We start from the raw sequence: 23,499 nt of genomic DNA on the forward strand, positions 1-23,499 counted from the left end.
GTAGCGTGGGCCCGCCGGCGGCGAACCGCCTCCACGCCCTGCCCGTGGCGGCGACCTCCTGGCGAAGCTTGGGGCGCGGGCGGGGTGGTGGGGGCGTGTCGCCGCCCGCGCCGCAATCGCTGGGTTGCGGGTGCGAGCTTGCGCGCGGCGGGGCCACGCCATGCCTGAGGTAGCTGGATAATCGCTCGCAGACCGAGACCCGTCCGGCTTTTCTTTTGAGGTGGGAGCCGAGTATAAGGAAGGTACGGAGAAAGCATCGATCGCTGCAGAGATATGTGCCAAGGGCAAGGCGCGCTCTGGGCACTGGCCTCTTGGGGGGGCGCGGGGGGGGGGGCCGGAGGCACCGTGCGCCGCGCAGCACTAGCACGGGCGGGCCTGTGTGTGTGTTCCACGGTGGCTCCCTTCCAGCCTGCGTGAGCGTGTGCACGTGATTTGTGAGCAACAAGCGGTTGTGTCATTTTCCGTGCGGCACATCTCTGAGGGTACAATGTGCACCGCCCACACGACGCCGCACACGGGTGACGCTCTCTGGACTCTGCCGGCCCTCGGCGCGCCTCGATCTCCGCCTCTGTGTCGCATTCGCAGTTCGCACACTCAAGCAAGCCCCTATAGAGCCTAGTCAAGCCCATTTCAATCACTGTCCCGGCCGTTCTGTCTTGAGAGTTTACGTGGTACCAGCAGCAATCGCAGTGTAGTTTAGTAGGAGAAGTAGTAGAAGTGGAGGGGAGGTTCGCAACGTGCTCTGCAGCGGCCAGTCGAGCAGGCCCTTGGCGGCCGGAGCATCTAGTAGCCCAAAGACATCCTCCCGGCCACGTCGAAAGAAGCCCGATTGACGGTCTCAACGGGTGCCACTGCCGTCGCGTTGACGGTGATCACTTCCGCCTCAATTGCCGGCACTGGTCGCGCCTAGTCGGCACAGGAGAATTGTCACGTGCCAGTGCCCCCCTCCCCCCCCGCCCCCGGGTACTACTGAGCTAGATCGCGCGCGCCTCAACAGCAACCGGCCAAACAGGCGCATAAGCTGCGGCGCCCTCGTTATTTGCATCGCGGCCGTTCTCAAAATCCATGCGGTGCTCAACAGTTTCGACGCCAGGCATTGATGCCCATGCAAATGCGGTTGCCGGCGCGCCGTCGTCGTTCGAGTATAGCGATGCGAGGGGCACAGCGGTGACAAGTTCCACGGGTACCTCATACGTTCTCATTGAGAGCGGCCGCACATTGCTCGGTACCCCCCCTGCACATCTAAAGCCATCCCTGCTGCTAAGGGGGGGGGGGGGGGGTCCCCACCCCTCCAGATTCACAAAACGCTTCTGGGGGGGGGGGGGGGGGCCCCCCTTGCTTTTAAATTGGCAGGGGGGGACCCAGGTTTGGGGGGCCCCCCCCATCCCCTGAAACAAAAATCCCCCCCCTCCCCCCCCGCCCCCCCCGTCGCCCCCAGCGGTGTGCAAGCCGTTTTGTGAGGACAAGACGCAGGCCTGGGATGATAAGTGCACCTGGGGGGGCTGCAATGGCTGCACCGAGTGCTGAGGACCAGACGCAGGCCTGGAACATGACAAGTGCAACTCAAGCCCATTCATGATTACAATGAATAACTCAACTCATCCTTTGGCAGCTTGTATTGTTGAGTATGCGTAGTCATGACGTTTGGTATCCATGAATATGAATAGTCACGTCTGCCTGTACTCATGAATATGAATAATGTATTCAAATACAAGTGCGTGAGCAACTTGCAGGTATCCGAAGAAAGGCGTCCCACTCGGGTATGTCGGCTGCTGCCGCTCTCGCCTTGCTGGCGGCGCGGTCTAGTGCCGCGACTCCCAGCCCTCCTGTGGGCCCGCGGCGGCTCGCCGCTGCGGTTCTGAACAATGTGATCGGTCCGGGCTCGTCCCGGCGTACCGCCGGTGCCGCTTCTTCGCCGAATTTTTCCTCAGCCTGTTAGTCGACAAAGTTGTGCCCGAGCTGCTGCTGCTCGTTTGGGCGGCGTAACCGGGTCCTCGCGGCCGAGATGCGGTGCGCCGACACCTGGAACACCTCTGCCGTCCCATTGCGCAGTTTTGGGAATGCAGAATTGCTGTCTGACGGGTTGATCGCGGTCTGAGCCTCGCCGCTGCCTCCCGAGCCAGGCGGAGCAGGCGCAGGCGCATCAGCCGCTTCTTCCGGAAACGTTTTGTAGTAGTGCTCGAGAATGGCGCCGGATACCGCACCAGAACTTTGTGCTTTCGAGGTCGCTCCTCTCCAGCGATCCTGTGCCGTCGGTGCCCATCTCCTGCAGCTGAAAGGCTTGTGTCGGCTGGGCGCCAGGCTGCATGCGGTGAGCGATCTGAAAGTCAAGCACCGTGCACAGGTAGTCCGCAGCTTTCTCTTCGGCCGTCATTCGCCCTTCCCAGAACGACCCGGGGAACTTGACCTGCGTGCCGAGAAGACTCATCGGCTGCCGAAGCAGCTTGTATTTTGGCACATCTAGCCGAGGCTGGGCTCTTCCCTTCCTCTTTGGTGGCATATGCGAAGCGCTGGAGCAGAGACAGCGGTCGGTCGACCGGGAGCGCGTTTTGGGACTCTGGGAGAGTAGTATTCATGGACTTGAGTACATTTACTCACGCATGCGCCAGCCGTACTCATGAGTATGAATACTCAACTGCGGTGGTACTCATGAGTTGAGTACTCACGATGCACGTGTATTATGAGTACAATACTTGAATACTATTGTAATCATGAATGGGCTTGGTGCAACTGGGGGGGCTGCAACGGCTGCACTTAGTGCACCCCTGCTTGGCTGAGATTGTCCCTCGGACTTTGGCACTGCTCGTGGGCGGCGGCCTTCTGCAGTGTGGGGCGGGTTGGGGCTGCTCGTGGGCGGCGGCCTTCTGCAGTGTGGGGGGCGGGTTGGGGCTGCAGGCTGCTCCGGTGCTCGTTCGTGTGAGCGGGGCGGTATATGAAATCTGAGCTCCCTGCGAGAGCTTGATGCGAGCGCATGGGTGGAGTAGCGTTTGCCCTTCCAGCTCCGCCGTCTAGCGCCGGGCGGGGCTCGCGTGTCGCGAGCGCGTAGATTGTGTGCGCGGAGTGTAGAGCCGTATCGCGTATATGGCAGGGTGGCGGCACGCGTGCACGGTGCAGCACTGCCAAATAATAGTACACACCAAGAGCCGTGCGCCAACACCACTCGCCTCCGAGGGGCGACACGCTGGGCGCGCGCCACAGACACAGACAAGCGGCTGGCTGCTGGGCGGGCCTCCATGGCTCCGCGAAACCACTGGGCGCCACGTCTCGCAACTAATCTCGAGGGGCCCAGCCCGAGAAACGGAGGGCGAGGGGCGCCGCCGCACCGCCTCCGCCCTACCCACCCGCCAGCACGCCCAAGGCTACACCTCGTGCTCCGTCGGGAGGATGTCCCACCACGTAAGGCCGTTGAAGGTGACCGGCGTCGGCAGCAGCCACAGCAGCGAGCAGGGCCGGCCAAACGTCTCCGACAAGTTCTGCACCTACGTTGCGAGCACCACGGCTTTTGCTCGCCGCCCCTCGGACCCCGGGCTGCGTGCCTGACTCTCTCTCCCTCCGCCATCGCGCGCGACTTGCACTCGTGTGCAGAAAGGGGCAGATATCGAGCCGTGTCTTCAGAGCATCACGTGCATACGAGGGGCTACGAATACGAATACAACGAAGGCAGCTCACACAGCCGGGCACGTCGCATCGCGCGTGCAAGTCGGAATACGCGGACCTGTGTCCGCATCTAGGCCTCGAGATCCGGGGAGAGATGGGGAGTTGTGGATCGGCATTGCGCGTCTAGAGCTCGAGATCTGGGGAGATCTGGGGAGATCTGGGGAGATCTTCCGCATCTGGAGCTCTGCACCGCGGAGCGTCTCGGCGGCGCATAATCGTTTTTGAGCCGCTCGATGCCGGTTTGGTCGGTGAGGATGGAGCTGAGCTGCTCGCAAAACATCGCCTGGCGGCACGAGACCGCCCGGGGAGATCAGCCGAGACCCGCCGGGAAGACTACTGTACCCTAGATTACCCGAGGTCGCCCGAAGTGGACTGAGCGGCTCGCAAGAGACGCTGTCACTGGCGATATCTCGCCGACATCTCGGCGATATCTCGGCGATATCTCGGCGATATCTCGGCGATATCTCGGCTTCTCCACCTAGATCCGCACGATCTCTCGGCGATATCTCGGCGATATCTCGGCGATATCTTGGCTGCATCTCGGCGCGTCTCGGCTGCATCTCGCCGAAGTAAAGAGGCCGAACAGCAGCGCCTCGAACAGCAGCAGGAACATATACAGCATCGAGACGGGCTCTTGCGGGCCTAACGTACTCATGCCTGTTGTTACTCAGCAGGGACGGTGTGCGGCACTGAGGCAGGGCTCAGCGGAGTGCGCGATACCAGCCACACCACCCACGGGACTGGACCCACAATGGATTCGATACTACTTGGGGGAGGTGTGGTACTAGGCTATTGCGGGCGGTGCGAGCGCGTGATACTCCCATACCTCCCCCTAGCTCCCCCTATCTCCCCCTAGCTCCCCCTATCTCCCCCTATCTCCCCCGTATCTCCCCGTATCTCAGGCTCTTGCGGGCCGTGCGAGTGCGTGGTGAGGAAGAGGCGCGGCTCGTTGAGCGTCGCCTTAGGGCCAACCAGCGATGAATGGTCAATCAATTCTCATTCTGAGTCTGACTATGCCTATGGCCCGTCGCCTGAGCACCACCCCAGTGATCAATCACCCAACCACCCTCTGCTGGCGAGCAGCCGGCGCGAGGCAGGAGGAGAGGTCGCCATCAGCCGCAGGACGAGCAGAACCATGGCGTAGCCTGTGCAGGAGCGGCTCAATGATGAGTCCATGAACAGCCGCCCGCCGCGACAGCAGCAGCAGCATGGCGCGGGCCGGAGAGCAGCGCCGTGTAGCCAACGAAGAGCACAAAGTGCTTCTGGTTGTTTGCGCCGACGCAGTTGTTTACCCACGGGCAGTGGTGGTCCTGTGTCCGCGGCCGGAGGGCGGCGAAATCTCGGACAGACCTCGGCGAGATCTCTGCCAGATTGCGGCTAGATCTCGGCGAGATCTCGGCCAGATCTCGGCGAGATCCTGGCAAGATCTAGGCTAAGGCAATGGTGGTCCGGCCGGAGGGCAGCACTAAGGGCTAGGTCTCGGCTAGGTCTCGGCTAGGTCTCGGCTAGGTCTCGGCTAGGTCTCGGCTAGGTCTCGGCTAGACTCGCGCGCCATCTTCATGATACAGCGGTCGCACTGAGAGCAGTGGTGCGCGCGCGGAGGCTTGAAGCCGTTGCAGCGCGAGCACATCGGCAGCGCCTGCTCACAGCTCCCCTCTCAGCGGCAAAGGTGTCTCGTCTCTGCGCGAGCGTGGGATGGTGGGATGTGTGGTGTGTGCGCTGCTGCTGATGGTGATGGTGGAGGTGGCGGTGTGTGGCGTGCGTGCGTGTGTGTGCGTGTGCGTGCGTCTCTCTCTCTCTCTCTCTCTCTCTCTCTCTCTCTCTCTCTCTCTCTCTCTCTCTCTCTCTCTGTGTGTGTGTGTGTGTGTGTGTGTGTGTGTGTGTGTGTGTGTGTGTGTGTGTGTGTGTGTGTGTGTGTGTGTGTGTGTGTGTGTGTGTGTGTGTGTGTGTGTGTGTGTGCGTGTGTGTGTGTTGGGGGCCGCCGCCGCCGCTGCCGTCGGTGGTGGTGGCGGCGGCGGCGGCGGTGGTGGTTGTGTACACTCGTGCGCACACACGCGTGGTGGTGGTGGCGTTGTGTGTGTGTGTGGTGGTGGTGATGGTGGTGGTGGTGTGTGTCTGTGTGTGCGTGCGCGAGGTCGGCGGGTCGCCTTCTCGTCGTGCAGCAGCGCGGACGGCGTGTACTCGTGCGGTACAGCACCTGTGGACATGTCGTGGACATGTCGTGGACATGTCGTGGTTGGCCTCGCAGAGCCGCAGAGAAAGAAAGAGGGAGAGAGGGGGAGAGCGGGAGCGGGAGGGGAAGGAGAGCGGAGGAGGAGGTGTTGGCGCCAGGATCGGTCAGCATGGTCCGGAGGTGGGAGGCGACGGCGAGAGCGGAGATGAGCAGGAAGGCAAGGCCAAGCACGCATGACCCTGCCGACAGGCCGAGCCAAGGCGGCAGCAAGTGCGTGCACACAACCTGTGCACCGTCGGGCGGTGGCGAGACAACGGTTTTGTGTGCGCGCGGGAGCAGGGATAGCAGCGCGGGCGTAATGGTGGCGGCGGCAGTGCATGGCTGCTGCGGTGGGCGCGCGGTGGGTGTGCAGCAGCGTGCGGTCACCCAGTCTGCGAAGAAGAGCAGGATGTAAGTCACGCCGGCGCAGCAGATTCCGCACGGGTCGCTGTGCACGCACCAGAGCTCCGAGCCGCTCATGGGTGGCGACAGAGGAGGACCGGGAGGACAACAAAGGCACACAATGGCGGCGCTGGGTTAAAAAGTCTTTGGGCGTATGGTAGAATTACCAAACACAGAAATTGCTAGAGGTGGAGCAAGCCCGCTCTAGCCTCGCATATCACTTCCTGTCGTCTGTTGTTTGTTGTGCCCTTGTTTGTACTCTTGGCACCGTGGAGTGCTGGGGGGGGCGACAGGGTCATGTGGCCTTGATTGAGTTATGTGTTTGCCGACTCAGGGTGTGTGGCAGCCAGCTGGCTGTGTGTCTTGTGAGCTTGTTTGTGTCTGTGTGTCGCTCGTGCGTGTCGTCATCATCTGTCCAGCGTCCACCCATACCGCGTTGGTGTCCAGTCCGAGCCTGGCTGTTCTTCACCTTACTACCTACCTACCTACAGAAAGTAGGAGGAGGCGGGTGTGTGTGTGTGAGTGAGTATTCTTGATACGAAACCACGACGACACACACCAGTCGACTCGTATCGGTTGCCTCCATGAACGGCGGAGCTATTCTCGCGCCCACACCACACCTGGCTCCAAGCTGACGCGTGCGTGGGGGTGGGCGTGCGCTCCCCGCTCCCCCGCCTTTGTTATTTTCGATAGACCACGTACGCTCGAGTCTCGGTCGTCTCTCGAAGCTCACGACTGCCCTTCCCCCCGCGGCCTCGGCGCCTCAGTCGCCCCCTCGGAGGCGCCTCCCTCCGCTAGCGCTAGTCCCTCCCTGTACCGCGTGTCGGGAGACTCTGGACGCAGGCCCGCCTTTTCGCCCGCCGGGGGGGGTTCTTTTCCCAGGTGGGCGGAAAGACCCCCCCCCCCCCCCACCCCTTCCCCCCCACTCCCCCCCCAACCAAGATCTCGCCCGCACCGTCGCTGTGCGTCGTGCTCCGCAGCCGCAGGGTCTGTTGCTCTCTCTGCCGTGCTCGCGCGGCGGTCCCGCAGGAACCCGCGCCTGGCGGGCCCACCCGCACGCCCGCGGCCGCAGGCAAGCAAGGCGAGCTTGCTGGCGTCTTTGCCAAGCGCCAGCATGCCAAAAGACACCTCGCAGCGCCCGAGACGTGACCAAAGCCTAACCCCCCCCAAGAGCAGCCGGTCGACGTCGGCACCAAGCGCGCGGCCGCCGTGCGCCGCCGAACCGACAGGGGCGCGCAGCAGTAGAGAGCAATCCACCACCATACCGTTTTTCTGGCGGGTGGCATCCTCGGACATCACCAACTATGTATGTATGTAGAAAGATGAACAACAGTCAGGCTCGGACTGGACACCAACGCGGTATGGGTTGACGCGGGACAGATGATGACGACACGCACGAACGACACACAGACACAAACAAGCTCACAAGACACACAGCCAGCTCGCTGCCACACACCCTGAGTTGGCGTACACATAACTCAGGGCCACATTCTTCCTGTCGCCCCCCCCAGCACTCCAAGGTGCCAAGAGTTCTTAAGATACAAGAGAAACAAACAAGGGCACAACAAACAACAGACGACAGGAAGTAACGTGCGAGGCTAGAGCAGGCTTGCTCGTCCTCTAGCAATCTCCGCCGACCGCGAGGCCGGACTAGACCGTGTGTGGGGTCATGTGAGGTGTCTCTGGTCACTCTCCTCAGAGGCTAGCCGCCAGTTGCGCGCGCCGAACCCCCCAAAGCCCGGAATCCACGATGAGTGCTCGCGAGCTTAGCAGCCCGCCCGGGGCACGCGAGCTTAGCAGCCGCGCAGGTTCCCTGAGCTGTTCCGACGCGGCCGTGCTAGCGGCTAAGCGAGGCGAGGAGGAGGCGGTGCTGGCGTGGCTCGAGGGCGGCGGGCGGGTCGACGCGACGTACGAGAGGCGAGGCGTGAGCGGCCTCACGCTGCTGATGGGCGCCGCCTTCAACGGCCACGAGCGGATGGTCGAGCTGCTGCTGCAGCGCGGCGCGAAGGTCAACCTGCAGAACAGCAACGGCCGCACCGCGCTGATGGGCGCCGCTCATCACGGCCACGAGCGGGTGGTCGAGTTGCTGCTGCGGCACGGCGCTGAAGTCAATCTGCAGGACCTCAAAGGCTGGACCGCGCTGATGAGCGCCGCCGACAACGGCCACGAGCGGGTGGTCGACCTGCTGCTGCAGCGCGGCGCGGAGATCAACCTGCAGAAGAGCGAGGGCGACACCGCGCTGATGGACGCCGCCGAGAGCGGCCACGAGCGGGTGGTCGAGCTACTGCTGCTGCAGCACGGCGCAGAGGTCAACCTGCAGGACAACGGCGGCGACACCGCGCTGACGGTCGCCGCCGACAGAGGCCACGAGCAGGTGGTTGACTTGCTGATTCGGCACGGCGCCGAGATCAACCAGCAGAACAGCAATGGCTACACCGCGCTGATGAGCGCCGCCAACAACGGCCACGAGCGGTTGGTCGAGCTGCTGCTGCGGCACGGCGCGGAGATCAACCTGCAGAGCAGCAAAGGCTTCACCGCGCTGATGCTCTCCGCCGGCAAAGGCCACGAGCGGGTGGTCGACTTACTAATACGGCACGGCGCGGAGCTCAACCTGCAGAGCAGCAACGGCGGCACCGCCCTGATGCTCGCCGCCCGCAATGGCCACGAGCGGCTGGTCGAGTTGATGCTGCAGCACAGCGCAGAGGTCAACCTGCAGGACAGCAAGAGCATCACCGCGCTGATGATCGCCGCCAGCCACGGCCACGAGCGGGTGGTCGAGCTGCTGATGCAGCGCGGCGCAGAGGTCAACGTGCAGGACAGCAAAGGCTTCACCGCGCTGCAGTACGCCGCCCAGGAAGGCCACGAGCGGGTGGCTGAGCTGCTGCTGCAGCACGGCGCTGAGGTCAACAAGCAGGATAGCAACGGCGACACCGCGCTGATGCTCGCCTCCCTCCACGGTCACGAGCGGGTGGTCGAGCTGCTGATTCGGCACGGCGCGAAGTTCGACCTGCAGAGCAGCAACGGCAGCACCGCGCTGATGGCCGCCGCCAACAAAGGTCACGAGCGGGTGGTCGAGTCGCTGCTGCAGCACGGCGCTGAGGTCAACCTGCCGTACAGCGACGGCGGCACCGCGCTGATGGCCGCCGCCTACAGGGGCTGCCCCGCCGTTGTGCTCCGCCTGCTTCGGGCTGGCGCAGATGCAAAGGCTCGCTCTGCAGACGGCAGGTCCGCGCTGCATATCGCCAAGGAGAAGGCGGCCAAGGTGCTAGCTACTGCCGACGCCGCCAGTGCTCCTGAAGTGGACCACGCCGGGTGCGTGCGCGCTCTCACAGAGCACGCAGCGGCGCTGAGGGAGGCGGAGGCGGCAGAGAAGGCGGCGGAGAAGGCGCTCGAGGCCAAGGGGCGGCGCGAGCAGCGCGAGCGGGAGGAGGAGGCGGCGGCGCGAGAGCGCGAGCAGGCAGCACGACAGCGCGAGGCGGAGCGAGCGGCGGACGAGGCGCGCCGGGCGGCGGGTGCGGCGGCGCTGGAGGAGCAGAGGCGAGCGATTGCGGCGGAGGCGGAGGCGAAGCTGGCCGCTGAGCGCGCGGCAGCAGAGGAGACGCTGCGGGCGAGGGAGGCGGAGAGGCGAGCGGCTGAGGAGGCGCAGCGAGAGGAGCAGCGGGCGGCCGCGGCGGCGCGCAAAGCCGCTCAGGCAGAGGCGGCGCGGCGCGAGAAGGAGGCTGCGGACAGGAGGGCGGAGGAGGAGAAGGCGAGGCGGCGCGCAAAGGCGGCGGAGGCAACGGCGGCCAAGAAGGAGGCCAAGGCGAAGAACAATAAGGCCAAGAAGGCGCCGTCTGCTTTCGCGCTCGAGGAGGAGCGGAGGGCGAAGGCTGCGGCAGAGGTTCGCGCACAGGAGGAGAGGGCGGTGCAGCTGGCTGCTGAGCAGGAGTCGGCGAGGCGGGCGGAGCGAGAGGCGGCAGAGCTAGCGGGTGCGGCAGAGCGGGCGGCGCTGCGCGAGGATGCGGAGCTGGCAGAGGCGCTGCGCCGGTCCGAGGTGGATGCGGAGGAGGCGCTGGCGCGTCGGGTGTCGCGGTGCGAGGAGGCGGTGAGCAACGAGTCGACCGGCGGCGGTGGGGACTTGCAGCGGCGTGTCGATCGGCTGGAGGCGAGCCTCGGCGCGGCGACCGAGGGCAGCCTCGAGGAGCGGGTCGGCGCCATCGAGCGCTTGATCGCGCCAGAGGCGGCAGAGGCGGCGGAGCCGCCTCCGCCAGTCACTGAGCCGCTTGCTGCTGTCTCACTAGCCGACGCCGGCCTCGACACGGGGCGGCCGGCTGCCCCCGAGTCTACGATGGGGGGAGAGACGTCGTGCATCATATGCTTCGAGCGGCCGAAGTCTCACCTCGCGGTGCCGTGCAGCCACTTGTGCGTCTGCGGTCCATGCTCCGAGCTGATGCGAGAGTGCCCTTACTGCCGCGAGCCAGTGATGATGTGGCTCGCCCCGCGCCCTGTCTGATCAGCGGGGTGGAACCCATCCGATGGGAGGGTGCAGGGTGTGCTGCAGGGTGGAGGGAGGGGAGTTCATCACAATCACGCGTCATGCCAGTGTGTTTTGTGCTCTCGCCACCACATCCAATGCAAGCGTCGCATGGACGGACGGACGGCTCCGACGGCCTGGTGGACGTTCAGCACTCTCAGCGTCGCTGTGCACGACTGCCTTCGAGTCCGTTGACAAAAATTAGCACAAACGGTGCGCCGTCGCCGGCGCTACAAATGGCAATGTCCGCGCCACTCATGCGGTCATGTCCGCGCACCCCTGACCGTGGCGCGTTCCCCGCCGAGACTTCATAGTGTAACAACCCAACCCTGTATGGTTACTTCCCCCAGGATTGGTCTTCTCTGCCTGCGGGAACACCCTCGGGCGGCCGGGTGGGGCTGCGGCTGGAGCTAGCATGGCTCGATAGAGCCGAGACCCCGTGTTGAGGCGGCGCTCCTGTGGGCGGCTGTGGAATCGGGAGATTCGACCTTAGATCTCCAGTTATCTCATCCCAGTGGATGGACGTCCGGACGTCCCTTTGTGTTCCTCTCGCCGTCCGCCAGCGAGACGCTCTGTCGCTGGCGGCCGCAGTTTTCTGTGAGGTGGGAGGAGAGGAGAGGACGCAGTGAAGATGGCGCAGCAGCAGGCCCCGCCAGCTGCGCAAGCGCCCATCGTCGTCGTCGTTGACGAAGTTCAGATCACCAGTGATGCAGCGCTCGTTCTCGCTCCAGGGGCTCAGCACGTAAAGGACCACACGCCTTGTCTGAGTTGGACCACGGTGTACGACAATGCAGGAGCAGTGACCAACTACACCCTGGGGCAGAGTGACGCCAAGGGCGCCTTCCTGCCGCGGTGCCGGTTCAGCGTGGACCAGCAGACAGGCACCCTCCTCGATGGGAACCACGTTCTCAATGTGCTTTTCAATGGGGCATTCTGGTCGCGGCTTCTGACCGCTCTGGACGCGGCGAACCTCTTTGCCACTTCCATGGAGAAGATCGGCGTGCTGCACCAGCGGCTCGCCGGTCTGGCAATGGCCAACCCAGGGGTCTGGGTGGTCTCGCACTCGGACATCTTTCTCGGTGAAGACTTTGACGCGCCCGCCGTCCCAGCGCCAGCCGCGGGGAGAGGCCGGGGCCGCGGTCGAGGGGGCCAAGCCGCGGCCGTGGTGCCGGTCGTGCCAGGACCACAGGACCTGCTCTTCCTTACGCAACTCCCGCTTCGCGCGCTCGAGGCGGGCGGGGAGTTGCCTCTGCTGCTGTACTCGCTGCTCTCTTTCCATTTGGGACCGATAGCTACAAGGGCGGCCCGCCTGCCCCTGGCAGCCCCCGCGAGACTCACGGCCGGCCTTCTCCAAGGAGCTATCGTGCAAAGCGTGGGGGCGGCGGCCGCCAACCCTACGATGCTCGCGCTCCAAATCCCTCGCTTGCTCAAGGGCGCTTCGCTCCCCGTCATCTTTCAGTCTACCTCCGCGGACCCACACACGAGGCTCGAGGACTTCACGGACTTGCTCCGCATGCAGGCCGGCGGGGTAGATGAGAGGCGGCGCATCGAGGAGCGGCGGATCATGCTCGCCACCTCGCTGGGTGCGCTCTACCAGCTAGTCATCCAGCCGTCGCCCGACTGCAAATACCTTGGTGAGCCGTCTGGCCGCCAAGATTCTGACCGCGCCTCAGCTTAAGCTCTCGCTGGCGGACCAGCTGGCCATCCTCGCGACGGCCGTTCATGATCGGCAGCACCTCGTCCAACCGGGGGCCTCCGCGGAGGATGCGGTGACCGCGCTGGTCGCGGAGGACCTCCTCTACGACGCGGGGCGCCCCGCGCCTAGCGTGGCAGGCGGGCCGGCATCCTCGGGCGACCAGCCGCCGCCGCCCAAGCTTTTGGAGAAGGCTCTGATGATGCCCAACTTCCAGGCTCTGGCCAGGCGACGCTCGAGGAGGTGCGCACCGTCAAGCGGCACGCCTTCAAACCGAGAGTAGAGTCGGATCCCCCGTTCGATCCCGCTCCACCCGACTACACGTCTGCAGCGCTCATGAGGCACCGCTCGGAGCGCTTAAGCGACCCTACGGATTTGTTGTGGTCGATTTTTTGGCCAAAAAGCCCAATGTGAACACAGTGTTGCTAGTATTAACAGTAACAACAGAACAATACTCAATAATGGGGCTCCCCAACAAACGTTAGGCCAGCTGAATAATAAGGAAGGCCTGCCAGTGACCCACGTCCCACGACAATCTCCAGCGTCCAGTGCGGGTAATACCTACCGCTGAACTCACAGCGCGCCCGCGCCCGCAGGCAGCTCCTGCACGTCGCTCTGCGCACACGTGCCCTCGGCCCCGGCCCTGGGTCCGGCCCCTGCGCCCGTAACGCCTGCGCCCTCGTGGTACAGCCACATGCCGGCGGCGCGGATGTCGTGGATCTTGGCGGCCGCTGAGACGCGCCAGTTGTAGTGGATGGCGTACGCTGGCCACCCCGCACTGCGACCTGCGCTGCCGCCGCCGCCGCCGCCGCCGCCGCCGCCGCGAACGCCACCGTGCCGCCGGCGGCCGGTGCCGCCCACGAGCAGCTTGAGCGCCTTTTGCGCGCTCCCGTTGGGCCACTCTGCGCACGGTAGGAGGTGGAAGGGAGAATCGGTCGCCTTGAGCGCATAGTTGACGGCGCCCTGGTCGAGGCCGTCGAAGCCGCCCTTGAGGGCGTCGCGCCGCAGCGCGGCGGCGATGACGGCGCGCGCGGCCGCGTCTGCGCGGATGAAGTAGAGGCCGGTGCAGACGACGTCGGTAATGTCGGCCCACTGGTTGGAGACACCCAGCGCGCCGTAGCGCCACTCGTGCCGCGGGTTGCCCATCGCGTCCTGGTCCGCGCACACGGCTCTGTGTTCGCCGCTCTGCTGGAAGACGAAGCTCGCCGCCGGCCGCACCCGGCGGACGTACCCGAAGGGACTGCGCAGGAACACCACGTCGGTGTCGGCGAAAAGGTACCACTGGCCCTCGGGCCGGGAAGGGTCCGCCATGAGCGCAGCCTGCGCGCGCAGCTTGGCGACGGTGTGCCTGCGGTACGGCAGGCTCTTGTACATCACGTTGCGGTCCAGCCGCCCCAGGCCGCCATCACTGCTGCTGGCGCCGCCGCCCGGCGGCGCGCGCGGCGCGTGGCTGGCGTCGCATCGCGCCGTGCCAGGCGGGAAGGACACGAGCACCCCCGCGAGCTGCGCGCACACGCCCGCGTCCAGGGCGAAGACGAGGACGCGGTGCTCGGGCCGCACGAAGGGGCGAAGAGTGCACAGCATGTTGCCCGTCAGGGACACCAGCTCCAGCGATGTGGCGACGACGACGACCGGCGAGAGGAGCGACGCCGCGCCGGGCCGCGCTCCCGTGCTCGGCCGCGCATCCGCCCCCGCATCCGCGGCCGAGCTGGGTGGCGCTGCGGCAGCCGGCTCCGCAGGCTCTCGCGGCTCAGGCGTGGCCGCTGCACCCGTGGCGCGCACAGCGTCGAGCTGCTGGTGCATGGCGTTGACTCCATGGCGAGCTGGCACTCGAGAGGGGCCCCCCATCCCACTACCGGGTAGCATTCCCCCGCGGTCCCTCGCGGCCGCGTGACGCCGCACCAATGGCGCGCTGTGCCTCGTCCGCGAGCGCCACCCAGAGCTGCACCGACAGTCACTGCAGCCAAACGGCATCCATGTGGGCAATTGTTCACTTACTGTCGCATTATCTCTTAAGTGGCGGCCAGAAGATCCGCCCTGGGATCTTCGGCGCAGGGCGCCGTCACCGGCCCCATGAGCCCCCTACGAGGCCATTCAGTGCTCATGTGGCACGACCTGAGCAGGCCTAGCAATGCCTCGGGCCGAGCGGCGCCCAGAATTGTTGGTGCTGGCCAGCAACGTGGCCGGCGAGTGCCGTCGTTGCATTGGTGGCGACCACCGCTGAAGCGGTCAGCAGGTGGGAAGGCATCGCTCTCTTTGTGAGGGTATTGTACGTATTCATTGTCTGGTCAATACTTCTGCCTGGGTGGCACCTGTGTGCCCAACATGGCGACCCGTGGCCTCCCTCGTGAGTCCACCTCGCGCTGATCATTCTCGTCGCTAGCTCAAGCCGAAAAAGTGGTCCACCGACACCAGGAGGAGTACAACCATCATGGCCGCAGCCTCAGACTGACCGGGTTAGGTCATCTTACCGGCTTGGTGGCCCAGAAGCGCGACATTTGCTGCCCGCAGAGCGCTAGCAGCCCACTAGCCGGCACGTCTGTGCGTCGTGCGGGGCTGAACTTCAGGCACTCTGCACGCGGCTTGTCGTCTAGAATAGCTCAACCCCGGCCAGTGAGTGATGGATCTGATCATAATCAATCCCTACTGTGCTGGGGGGCTCTCAGATCAGCCGTTCAGAGCTCTGACATTGGTTCCCGGCAGAAGATCCTCCAGAGGATCTTCTGCCGTCAGCCGAAAACCCGTTTTCAAACGAGACACAATGACCCAACAATGGCCCCCACGGCCAGCTGGACATGCAGCCGACCCGGCTAGGCCAGCTGGGCCATCGGGGCGGCCACCAGCGGCCGTAGGACCGCGCTGCGGTGTCGAAAGGGGCTGGAAGATCCGCCCTGGGATCTTCGCCACCTAAGAGATACTTATAGAAATTACCGTCGGACGCGCACCAAAGTTTGTGAGTAGCGAGACTACTTGTCAAACCTGGAGACTACTGACCTACTCATTGAGCTCTATCCAATGGTACCCTCCCCATCAAAAGTACTCCAGAACAGGCAGAAGCCAGAACATGGCAGGTTGATGGTGCGTGCGATGGATGGCGGATGAAGCGCCGCGGAAGGTGTGCAAGGTCGCGGCGAAAGGCTGCCGTGGCAACAAGCCAGACCCAGAGCCTCCGTCAGCAATGGGAGCCCCCCGCGCCCCGGGCTGGCCCGGCTCGGTCCGCGGGCTTGCCCGCCTGCCGCGGGCTGACCCGGGTGAGAAGCGGGCTGGCCCGCTACCCGGGCCAGCCCGGGTCGAAGTGGGCTGGCCCGGAGGGGCGGCCAGCCCGGGGGGGCGGGCCAGCCCGGGCTCAGCGGGCCAGCCCGCGTGCGGGACGGTCGAGCCCGGGGGGGCGGACCAACCCGCGTGCGGCGCGGGCCAGCTGCAGCTCGGGGGGGGGGCGGGTAGGGGGCGGGCCAGCCCGGGCTCAGCGGGCCAGCCCGGGGTATAAGCTTATTTTTCAGTTTTAGCATACAGGATTGGTGTACCTGCTCAAAGAACACTTGAATATCATGTGGAATGCACCTTGAAATACCGCCCGTAAGCACGCGACACCCCAGATCTCCTCGTACTTTCTCGGACACAATCTACTGACACGCGCGCACCACCGGGACTGCGGTGGGCGCGCTGCGGCCGCACGTCTACCTTCGTCATAGTGCCACGACGTGCGGCCTAGATTTAGCACACGCGCCTCTGCTCGCATGAGCGGCCGCACATTGCTCGGTACCCCCCCTGCACATCTAAAGCCATCCCTGCTGCTAGGGGGGGGGGTCTGACCCCCCCAGCAGCAGAACGCTGCTGCTGGGGGGGGGTCCCGACCCCCCCCCAGCAGCAGAGCGCACGGACCCAGCTCTCCCGCCTCTTCGCCGCCGCCGCCCCTCCACCCTCGGCTCGTGTTTGAGCGTACGCTCGAGGCGGTTGTGTTCACCGCGCCTTCGAGCCCGGTTGGCAGTAGGAGGCCCCGCCGGTGAGACCACTGATTTGGGTGTCGCCCATAATTTCTCGCCACTGGAACACATGCTTCTTACAGCTGCTGTCCGTACAGAGATGCCGGCACCCCCCACAGGCAGAGCGCTCCTGCTGGGGGGGGGGATCCGGACCCCCGCAGCAGCAGTGCGCTGTTGCTGGGGGGGGGGGGTCCCGACCCCCCCAGCAGCAGAGCGCCCCCAGCAGCAGAGCGCTGCTGCTGGGGGGGGGGGGTCGGCCATGGCTTTAGATGTGCAGGGGGGGTACCGAGCAGTGTGCGGCCGCTCCATACACTCATACAATGAGTTGTCATCACCCGTGAGTGCGAGATAGGGCTAGCAGTAGGCAGCTAGCCTATGAGGAGGGCGTCCATAGACACCTCACTAGACCCCACACACGGTCTCGTCCGTGCCTCGCCGGCCGGCGAGATTGCTAGAGGTGGAGCAAGCCTGCTCTAGCCTCGCATGTTACTTCCTGGGCCGTCTGTTGTTTGTTGTTCCCTTGTTTATTCTCTTGGCACCTTGGAGTGCGGGGGGGGGCGACAGGGAGGATGTGGCCTTGAGTTATGTGTATGCCAACTCAGGGTGTGTGGCAGCCCGCTGGCTGTGTGTCTTGTGAGCTTGTTTGTGTCTGTGTGTCGCTCGTGCGTGCCGTCATCATCTGTCTAGCGTCCACCCATACCGCGTTGGTGTCCAGTCCGAGCCTGGCTGTTCTTCACCTTCCTACATAGGAACATACATATATACAGGAGGGGGGCGGGGGCAACTCATGTAAGGTAAGGTCATAGACACTTGTGTACTGGCGTAAAGTATGTTTTGAACTTCCTCTCACACGCGTGCACCATCCCCAGTCGTCTTGAACGAGCGGCCCCGGCTCTCACCAAAGGCCCCGCCTCTCCTCTCCCGCATCGCCGCCACCGCCTCCACTGCCATGCGAGGCATCCCCTGGGCGCGCGTCCGCTGGCGCATGCTCCGCGCCCAGAGGCAAGCGCCAAAGGTGGCGACGACGGCGCACGGTGTCGCGACGGTGGCGAGGATGCTCAGCGCGCTCATCGACCAGAGCGGCGCTGACTCCCTGTTGAGGTTGTAGAGCGCGAGCAGCCCCACCGAGTACCCCACCGTGAAGACCACCCGAGACGCCGCGTCGATCCGGCGCCCCACGCCGCGCCAGTAGGCCAGCGCGCGCCGTCTTCCCACCGTGTGTGCCATGTCGAACGTGGCGAAGGCCATCTGCACCTCCTCGAGCGGCTTGTCGAGACCGCACCGACCGAGCGTGCCCATGCACAGCTGCACGAACTGCATGCGAGAGAGGAACAGCTCGCCGCCGCGCAATCGCATCGTCGCCTTGGCCTCTATCGACCAGCGCCGCGCCACCGGCGCCGGCCTCTCGGCCGCCAGCGCTGCGGCGTCCAGGTCAAAGGAGACGGCCTCAAGGATGCGCCGTCGCCGCGTGGGCGCGTCTAGCTCAAAAGCCACGAAGGAGAGGAAGCGATCGGCGGTCGCGCCATCGACGTAGCCGGCGCCGTCGTTGTCGAGCACGAAGAAGAGCTTCTCGTAGTAGAGCAGCCGCTGCGCCTGCCGCTCGCGCAAGCCACTGATTACTAATGGCTAATCACTAGTCACTACTCACTAATTAGCCGCTGCGCCTGCCGCTCGTGCAGCCGGAAGCGGCGCTTGTGATACTTGGTTCCTCGGCCGCGCGCGGCAGTCGCGCCCGCCGCGCGGACCGCCGCCTAAGAACAGGGCGATGGGACGAGGCTGTGAGCGGTGGACTGCCGCTGGAGGGGGCTGTCTTCAGCAGAGGCGCCAAACGGCACGCCACCCGTGGCCGAGGGAGGGAGAGGGGCGGGGGCGATGTCGCCTCGGCGAGGGCCGCCTCCACCACGGGAGACACCTCCGTGTCGGCGGCGGCGACGGCCGCAGCCGCCTTGTGGCCCACTGAGCCAAGCTCCGCCGATGGGCCGGCAATGGCGTCGCCTCCCGGGGTGGGGCCGTCGCCCGACGGGGCGTCCCTCCCGTCGGAGCCACGCTCCGCCTTGCTCTCCGCCCGGCTTTGCTCACGCTCTGCGGGGGCGCCACTCTCTTCGACCGCCGCCGTTTGCGGTGCTGCCTGGAAGAGGCCGAGCAGCCTACGTCATGAGCACGCCAAAGCCAGGCTGTGAATACGGTGTTCGAGCGAGGTCTTCTGAGGACACCGCGTGAATGCGAGGGGCTGCGAGTACAATGAATACAGCGGAATGCAGCGGATCACGGCCGAATACGTGTCCTCTCGAGCGCTGGTTGGAAACACACAAGAATGCGTTCTCCCGCTTTCTAGCCCGTGCAGCCTCTCTCGTAGCGGTAGCGCCCCTCCGGCCTCCGCCCCCTCCCCCTCCTCCTCCCCCTCGCTGTCGCTCGGCGGCAGCGAAGTGCCCGCCGCCGCCTCAAGCTCGCGGCGCGCTTTTTTCTCCGCGGCGACAGCGGTCTCGGCGGCGTGGCGGATGCGGGTGAAGAGGAGCGTGAGGACCGACTCTCGCTCATCGGCCGTCTCGCACGCGGCGAGCGAGCGGAGGATGCGCGGCGCGGCGAGCCTCGTGTTCAGGCAGTGGGCGAGGGTGTGAATGCAGAACACGTCGAGGGCTACATCTCTTTTCTTTCTTTCTTTCAGGGATGCTCGAGAGCTAGTTGGGATACGCGTAACTAGCTGGGGTATACATCTAGGGCGGCGAGCCAGGAGGGCAGCAGCGAGTCAGACTCGTAGTGGTGGAGGAAGAGGACGAGAGTCGACTCGAGGAGGGAGAGGAGGGTGACGAGCTCGTTGATGAGGAGGAAGACATCCACCTGTTGGTTTATGAGCGGCCAGTATCATGCGCATTGCAAATCGAGCCTGGGGCGTGGCCTAGTTGGTACAGCGCATGTTCTCGGCATGTCTCGGGTTGTGTCTCCGGAGAGCTCGCTGATGTTCGGGAGGAGCCGCACCCAGAGGAGCTCGGAGCAGATAGGCATGAGCTGCATCACGACGAGCTTGCCTATGGCACGCTTCGGGCCACAACGACGTATGCGTGGCTCACGGAACGGCGAGCTGCGCGTCGCACACGCGCCGAACTGGGACGCCACCACGAGAGTGACCCCGAACGAGAGCCGCTCACCAACCTACTCTCACACCGGGCCGCAGGGTGAGGCGCCACCGCCGCCGAGTGCCGGGGCGGGGCAGGCCGCCCTCGACCGCTGGCGAGACGAAGAAGACGGAGATGGCGAGGATCGCAAGGGTGGTCGGCGGGAAGATGAGGACGTAGAAGTAAAAGAAGGAGGCGTTGCGCCTACAAGGGGAGTTGCAGCCGCGTCGCGCTCGCGTCGCGCCGCCTGCACTTGTGGGGGGGGGGGGTGTGGGGGGTGTGTGGGGGGGAGGGCGATGCGCCGAATCGTGACTTCGTACAGGACGACGGGCCACGGGTCGTCGCCGCAGCAGACATAAGTCAGGTTGCGCACGACAGCAGACAGGGAAAGCAGGTCCCACTCCGTGAACGAGGAGCCCGCGCTAGCCTCCACCAAGGTGGCGGAGGAGTCGACATCGTCCTCGACGAAGTCGCCCTCGTATCCGCCGTCCAACAGGCCGACGCGCTGCCGCTGTCCGTCGAGCATCCACCCGCCCACGTCGATCGGACAAGTCAGCTTGTGGTCGAACGGGAAGCGCGCGAGCCCGTCAAACTTGCAGAGCACGTCCATCACGCCCGGCCGTGACCAAAAGGCGCCACCCGTGTGGTTAACGAGGACGTCTGACGGCTGCAGCGTATCCTCGAACCCCTCGCCCAGGTTATACGGCCGGATGTCGGGCAGCCAGATCTCGTTCACGCCGCGATTGTTCGATGCGCCGTCGTATCGGCTGGCGGCGCGGAAGTAGGCTGACGTCACGTTGTCATAATCGCCCGGCGACCAAACCAGTCGCGGGTCCGTCCAGCTCTGCCGAAACCATACTTTGAGCAGCATATGGCTCGACGCAGCACTCACGCCAACCACCTTGAATACGCGGAGATTCACGAGTACGTCCGCACCTGCTGTTGGCGGGACGAGAGGGTCGTAGCCATCCAGAAGGTCGTGACGCAGATCCTTGCTGCTCTTGCTCGCGGCGAAAGCGGCGAAAGGGAGCATGCCAAATCAGGCCGCCACCAGCCGCCGCGAGGTCGTTACCGCGCGAACACATTCTTTTTTAGATGTTCATCTTCTTCTGAGCTCCATAGTCGATCAACTCCACGCCGCCTTGCATCGTCCTATTCTCTATTCTCAGCGGCCGCTGAGAGCCCGAACACACACATGCTCGTGCTGAGCTCTCTCCTCCTGCTTGGCTACCGCGCCGACGCGCTCGCCGGCGGTGTCGTGCCAAGTAGCAATCAGCCGCTGCGGCGGACGCCAGCGCCCATTGCCGCTCTGGACGCTCGCTATCGCAAGTCGACTGACCTGTACAAGCGCCTCGAGCAGGGCCGCGGCGGTGGCCCGACCCGCCGCGCGGCGCCGGTCACGAAGCCCGTGCTGCTCGCGCCGGCGGGTGGCTGGCCGCAGGTCGAGGCGGCGATCAAGGCGGGCGCCGACGCGGTTTACTTTGGGTGCGCCGCCGGCCTGAACGCTCGAGCGCGCGCGACCAACTTCGGCCTCGACGAGCTGCCCGCGCTGATGGAGCGGCTGCACGCGGCCGGGCTCGAGGGGCGAGTCTGCAATAGACATCGGACTGCAGCACACTCCACGCCGCGGGGCCAGCACGCACACACGGCAAGAGACGGCCGAGAGACTGGCGCCGACGCCCGCCTCGGCAAAACTGCATAGGTACATGTGCGTCAACGTGCTCATCTTTGAGTCAGAGATGGCGCAGGCGGAGCAGCTGGCGAGGACGGCCGAGGGAGCGGGCGTGGACGGTCTCATCGTCCAGGATGTCGGCCTCGCCTCGCGCCTCCACGCCGTCGCTCCCTCGCTGCCGCTGCACGTGCGGCCGTGGGGCGTGGGCCTGGCGTCAGCCAGTCTGGCAGCCTTGTCGGACGCGTCTCGGGACTGTCCCTGCAGGCGTCGACGCAGATGTCCATCTCGGACAGCGACGGCGCCCGCTTCGCGTCGGAGACGCTCGGCGCGCGCACCGTCGTACTCACGCGAGAGCTGTCGATCGACGACATCGCTGCGGTGGCGGCGGCGGTGCCCGGCGCCAACGTCGAGGTCTTCGTGCACGGCCACATGTGTGTGAGCTACAACGGGCAGTGCTTCTCGTCCGAGTCAGGCGGCGGCCGCTCCGCCAACCGCGGGCAGTGCGCGCAGCAGTGCCCTTCCCCTTCTCTGCGGGGCCGGATGCGGCAAGGGGTGGCTCTGCACTTCACACCTCTCGGAGTGAGCAGGCGCCCATCCTAGAGGCGGAAGGAATGTTCTTGTCTCCCAACCAGCGCTCGAGAGGACACGGACTCAGCCGCATTCGGCCGTCTTCAGCGGTACCCACTGTACTCGTAGCCCCGCGTACTCACGCGGTGCTCTGAAGACACTGCACAGTCCCGCATTCCCGCCACGAGGCTGGCGTGAACCGCCACGTAGGTGCCGCATGCCCTACGGCCTGATGGTGGACGGCAGGCTGAAGGAGCTGCGCGACGCGTCGCACTACCTGCTCTCGCCGCAGGAAACCCTGCTACCCACTACTGGCGGTAGTGACGGGCTGTTGACCCCGTCTGATGAAGTCGCCACTGACTGGCGGTAGTGACGGGCTGTTGACCCTGTCTGATGAGTAGCCCCGCTAGCCACTGGTGATAGTGACGGGCTGTTCTGCTCCGCCGCAGGACCTCGTAGTTGTTCATGCAGGATGACCAGTCCTGAGACCGAACTAGCCCGTCTGCCCTCGCCTCAGGACCTCTGCGGACTCGAGCATGTCCCGCGGCTGTTGGAGGCCGGCGTGCGCACCTTCAAGATTGAGGGGCGACTCAAGTCGGCGGAGTACGTGTACGTCTCGACCCTCGCGTACCGCAGGTTGGGGTTAGGGTTCGAGGGTTAGAGGGTTAGAGGGTTAGAGGGTTAGCTGAGTACGTGTACGTCTCGACCCTCGCGTACCGCAGGTTGGGGTTAGGGTTAGAGGGTTAGAGGGTTCGAGGGTTCGAGGGTTAGAGGGTTAGAGGGTGAGAGGGTTAGGGTTAGCTGAGTACGTGTACGTCTCGACCCTCGCGTACCGCAGGTTAGGGTTAGAGGGTTAGAAGGTTAGAGGGTTAGAGGGTTAGAGGGTTAGAGGGTGAGAGGGTTAGGGTTAGCTGAGTACGTGTACGTCTCGACCCTCGCGTACCGCAGGTTAGGGTTAGAGGGTTAGAAGGTTAGAGGGTTAGAGGGTTAGAGGGTTAGAGGGTGAGAGGGTAAGGGTTAGCTGAGTACGTCTACGTCTCGACCCTCGCGTACCGCAGGCCTAACCCTAACCCTAACCCTAACCTTTCGCCTAACCCTACCCCGAACCTTAAACCCTGACCCTCGCGTACCGCAGGGCGATCGACGAGGCGTGGGGGGCGCGTGAGGCTGTCTCCGCCTCCCACACCGACGTCCTCGACGCCGCGGCGCGCGAGAGACGCGCCACGCCGCCGCCGCTCGCGCCCGACGCGCTGCGGCAGGTGTTTGCGCGCGCGCAGGACGAGGAGCGCGGCCCACTAGATGTGGGGAGATATGGGGAGATATGCCCCGCCTAGATGCGAGGGATACGGGAGCCGCAGTCCGCCGCACGCAGCCGCCGTCGGCGGAGCCCGCCTCCCCTCCCTCAGCTGGCGTGCTGTTTGACGCTCCAGGAGCACGACGGCCACTCGGCCGGCTTCTTCGACGGGCCGCGCCACCAGACCTTCGTCCGGGGCCTCTCGCCGTCGCACCGCGGCGTGTGCGCGGGCACCGTCGTGGCGGCGCCGCGCAAGAACACCGTCCGCATCTCGCGGCGCGTGGAGCTGAGGTCTGTCCAACCCCGCCACCGCGGCACTCGCCACAGCCCCCCTTTCTTTCCCTCTCATTCTCAGTACTCTTACTTTGGGTCTTCTCAAGTTTTTTTTTTTAT

At 65.1% G+C, this 23,499-nt stretch overlaps 5 protein-coding genes across 5 annotated transcripts in view; 3 read left to right on the forward strand and 2 right to left on the reverse strand.

The window, feature by feature from the left end:
* The window catches only part of EMIHUDRAFT_432509 (thioredoxin), a gene marked incomplete at its 5' end in the record, with an annotated part of 2,096 nt that extends 1,830 nt beyond the window's left edge, over positions 1 to 266 (forward strand). Inside the window, one exon of the mRNA XM_005766945.1 lies at positions 1 to 266. Within this exon, the coding sequence (XP_005767002.1) occupies positions 1 to 173 (173 nt within the window). The 3' untranslated portion in view covers positions 174 to 266.
* A 2,814-nt stretch (positions 267 to 3,080) lies between these two features.
* On the reverse strand, positions 3,081 to 5,227 carry EMIHUDRAFT_350178 (hypothetical protein). Its single transcript, XM_005766946.1, has 7 exons — positions 5,210 to 5,227; positions 4,877 to 4,967; positions 4,768 to 4,802; positions 4,572 to 4,617; positions 4,223 to 4,299; positions 3,848 to 3,940; positions 3,081 to 3,479 (listed from the first exon to the last, which is right to left on the reverse strand). Exons 1-7 carry the CDS (start codon positions 5,216 to 5,218, stop codon positions 3,360 to 3,362), a joined length of 471 nt encoding a protein of 156 aa, XP_005767003.1. The 5' UTR covers positions 5,219 to 5,227; the 3' UTR covers positions 3,081 to 3,359.
* Positions 5,228 to 11,415: 6,188 nt separating this feature from the next.
* Positions 11,416 to 12,962, forward strand: EMIHUDRAFT_196998 (hypothetical protein; the record flags this gene model as incomplete). The annotated part of the gene is made up of 3 exons (XM_005766947.1): positions 11,416 to 12,384; positions 12,458 to 12,720; positions 12,809 to 12,962. The coding sequence occupies 3 exons, from the start codon at positions 11,416 to 11,418 to the stop codon at positions 12,960 to 12,962; spliced, it is 1,386 nt and encodes a 461-aa protein (XP_005767004.1).
* A 4,288-nt stretch (positions 12,963 to 17,250) lies between these two features.
* On the reverse strand, positions 17,251 to 20,605 carry EMIHUDRAFT_448130 (hypothetical protein). Its single transcript, XM_005766948.1, has 8 exons — positions 19,894 to 20,605; positions 19,684 to 19,777; positions 19,553 to 19,610; positions 19,437 to 19,486; positions 19,213 to 19,298; positions 18,340 to 18,607; positions 18,125 to 18,211; positions 17,251 to 18,053 (listed from the first exon to the last, which is right to left on the reverse strand). The coding sequence occupies exons 1-8, from the start codon at positions 20,442 to 20,444 to the stop codon at positions 17,307 to 17,309; spliced, it is 1,941 nt and encodes a 646-aa protein (XP_005767005.1). The 5' UTR covers positions 20,445 to 20,605; the 3' UTR covers positions 17,251 to 17,306.
* Positions 20,606 to 20,755: 150 nt separating this feature from the next.
* The window catches only part of EMIHUDRAFT_461517 (hypothetical protein), a gene marked incomplete at its 3' end in the record, with an annotated part of 5,448 nt that continues 2,704 nt past the window's right edge, over positions 20,756 to 23,499 (forward strand). The window contains exons 1-7 of the mRNA XM_005766949.1: positions 20,756 to 21,157; positions 21,276 to 21,432; positions 21,510 to 21,745; positions 22,023 to 22,161; positions 22,330 to 22,448; positions 22,948 to 23,071; positions 23,243 to 23,397. Of these exons, the coding sequence (XP_005767006.1) occupies positions 20,769 to 21,157; positions 21,276 to 21,432; positions 21,510 to 21,745; positions 22,023 to 22,161; positions 22,330 to 22,448; positions 22,948 to 23,071; positions 23,243 to 23,397 (1,319 nt within the window). The 5' untranslated portion in view covers positions 20,756 to 20,768. The remainder of the gene's footprint in view (positions 21,158 to 21,275; positions 21,433 to 21,509; positions 21,746 to 22,022; positions 22,162 to 22,329; positions 22,449 to 22,947; positions 23,072 to 23,242; positions 23,398 to 23,499) is intronic.

Source organism: Emiliania huxleyi, assembly GCF_000372725.1.
Source record: "Emiliania huxleyi CCMP1516 unplaced genomic scaffold EMIHUscaffold_5, whole genome shotgun sequence".
Classification (NCBI taxonomy): domain Eukaryota; phylum Haptophyta; order Isochrysidales; family Noelaerhabdaceae; genus Emiliania; species Emiliania huxleyi.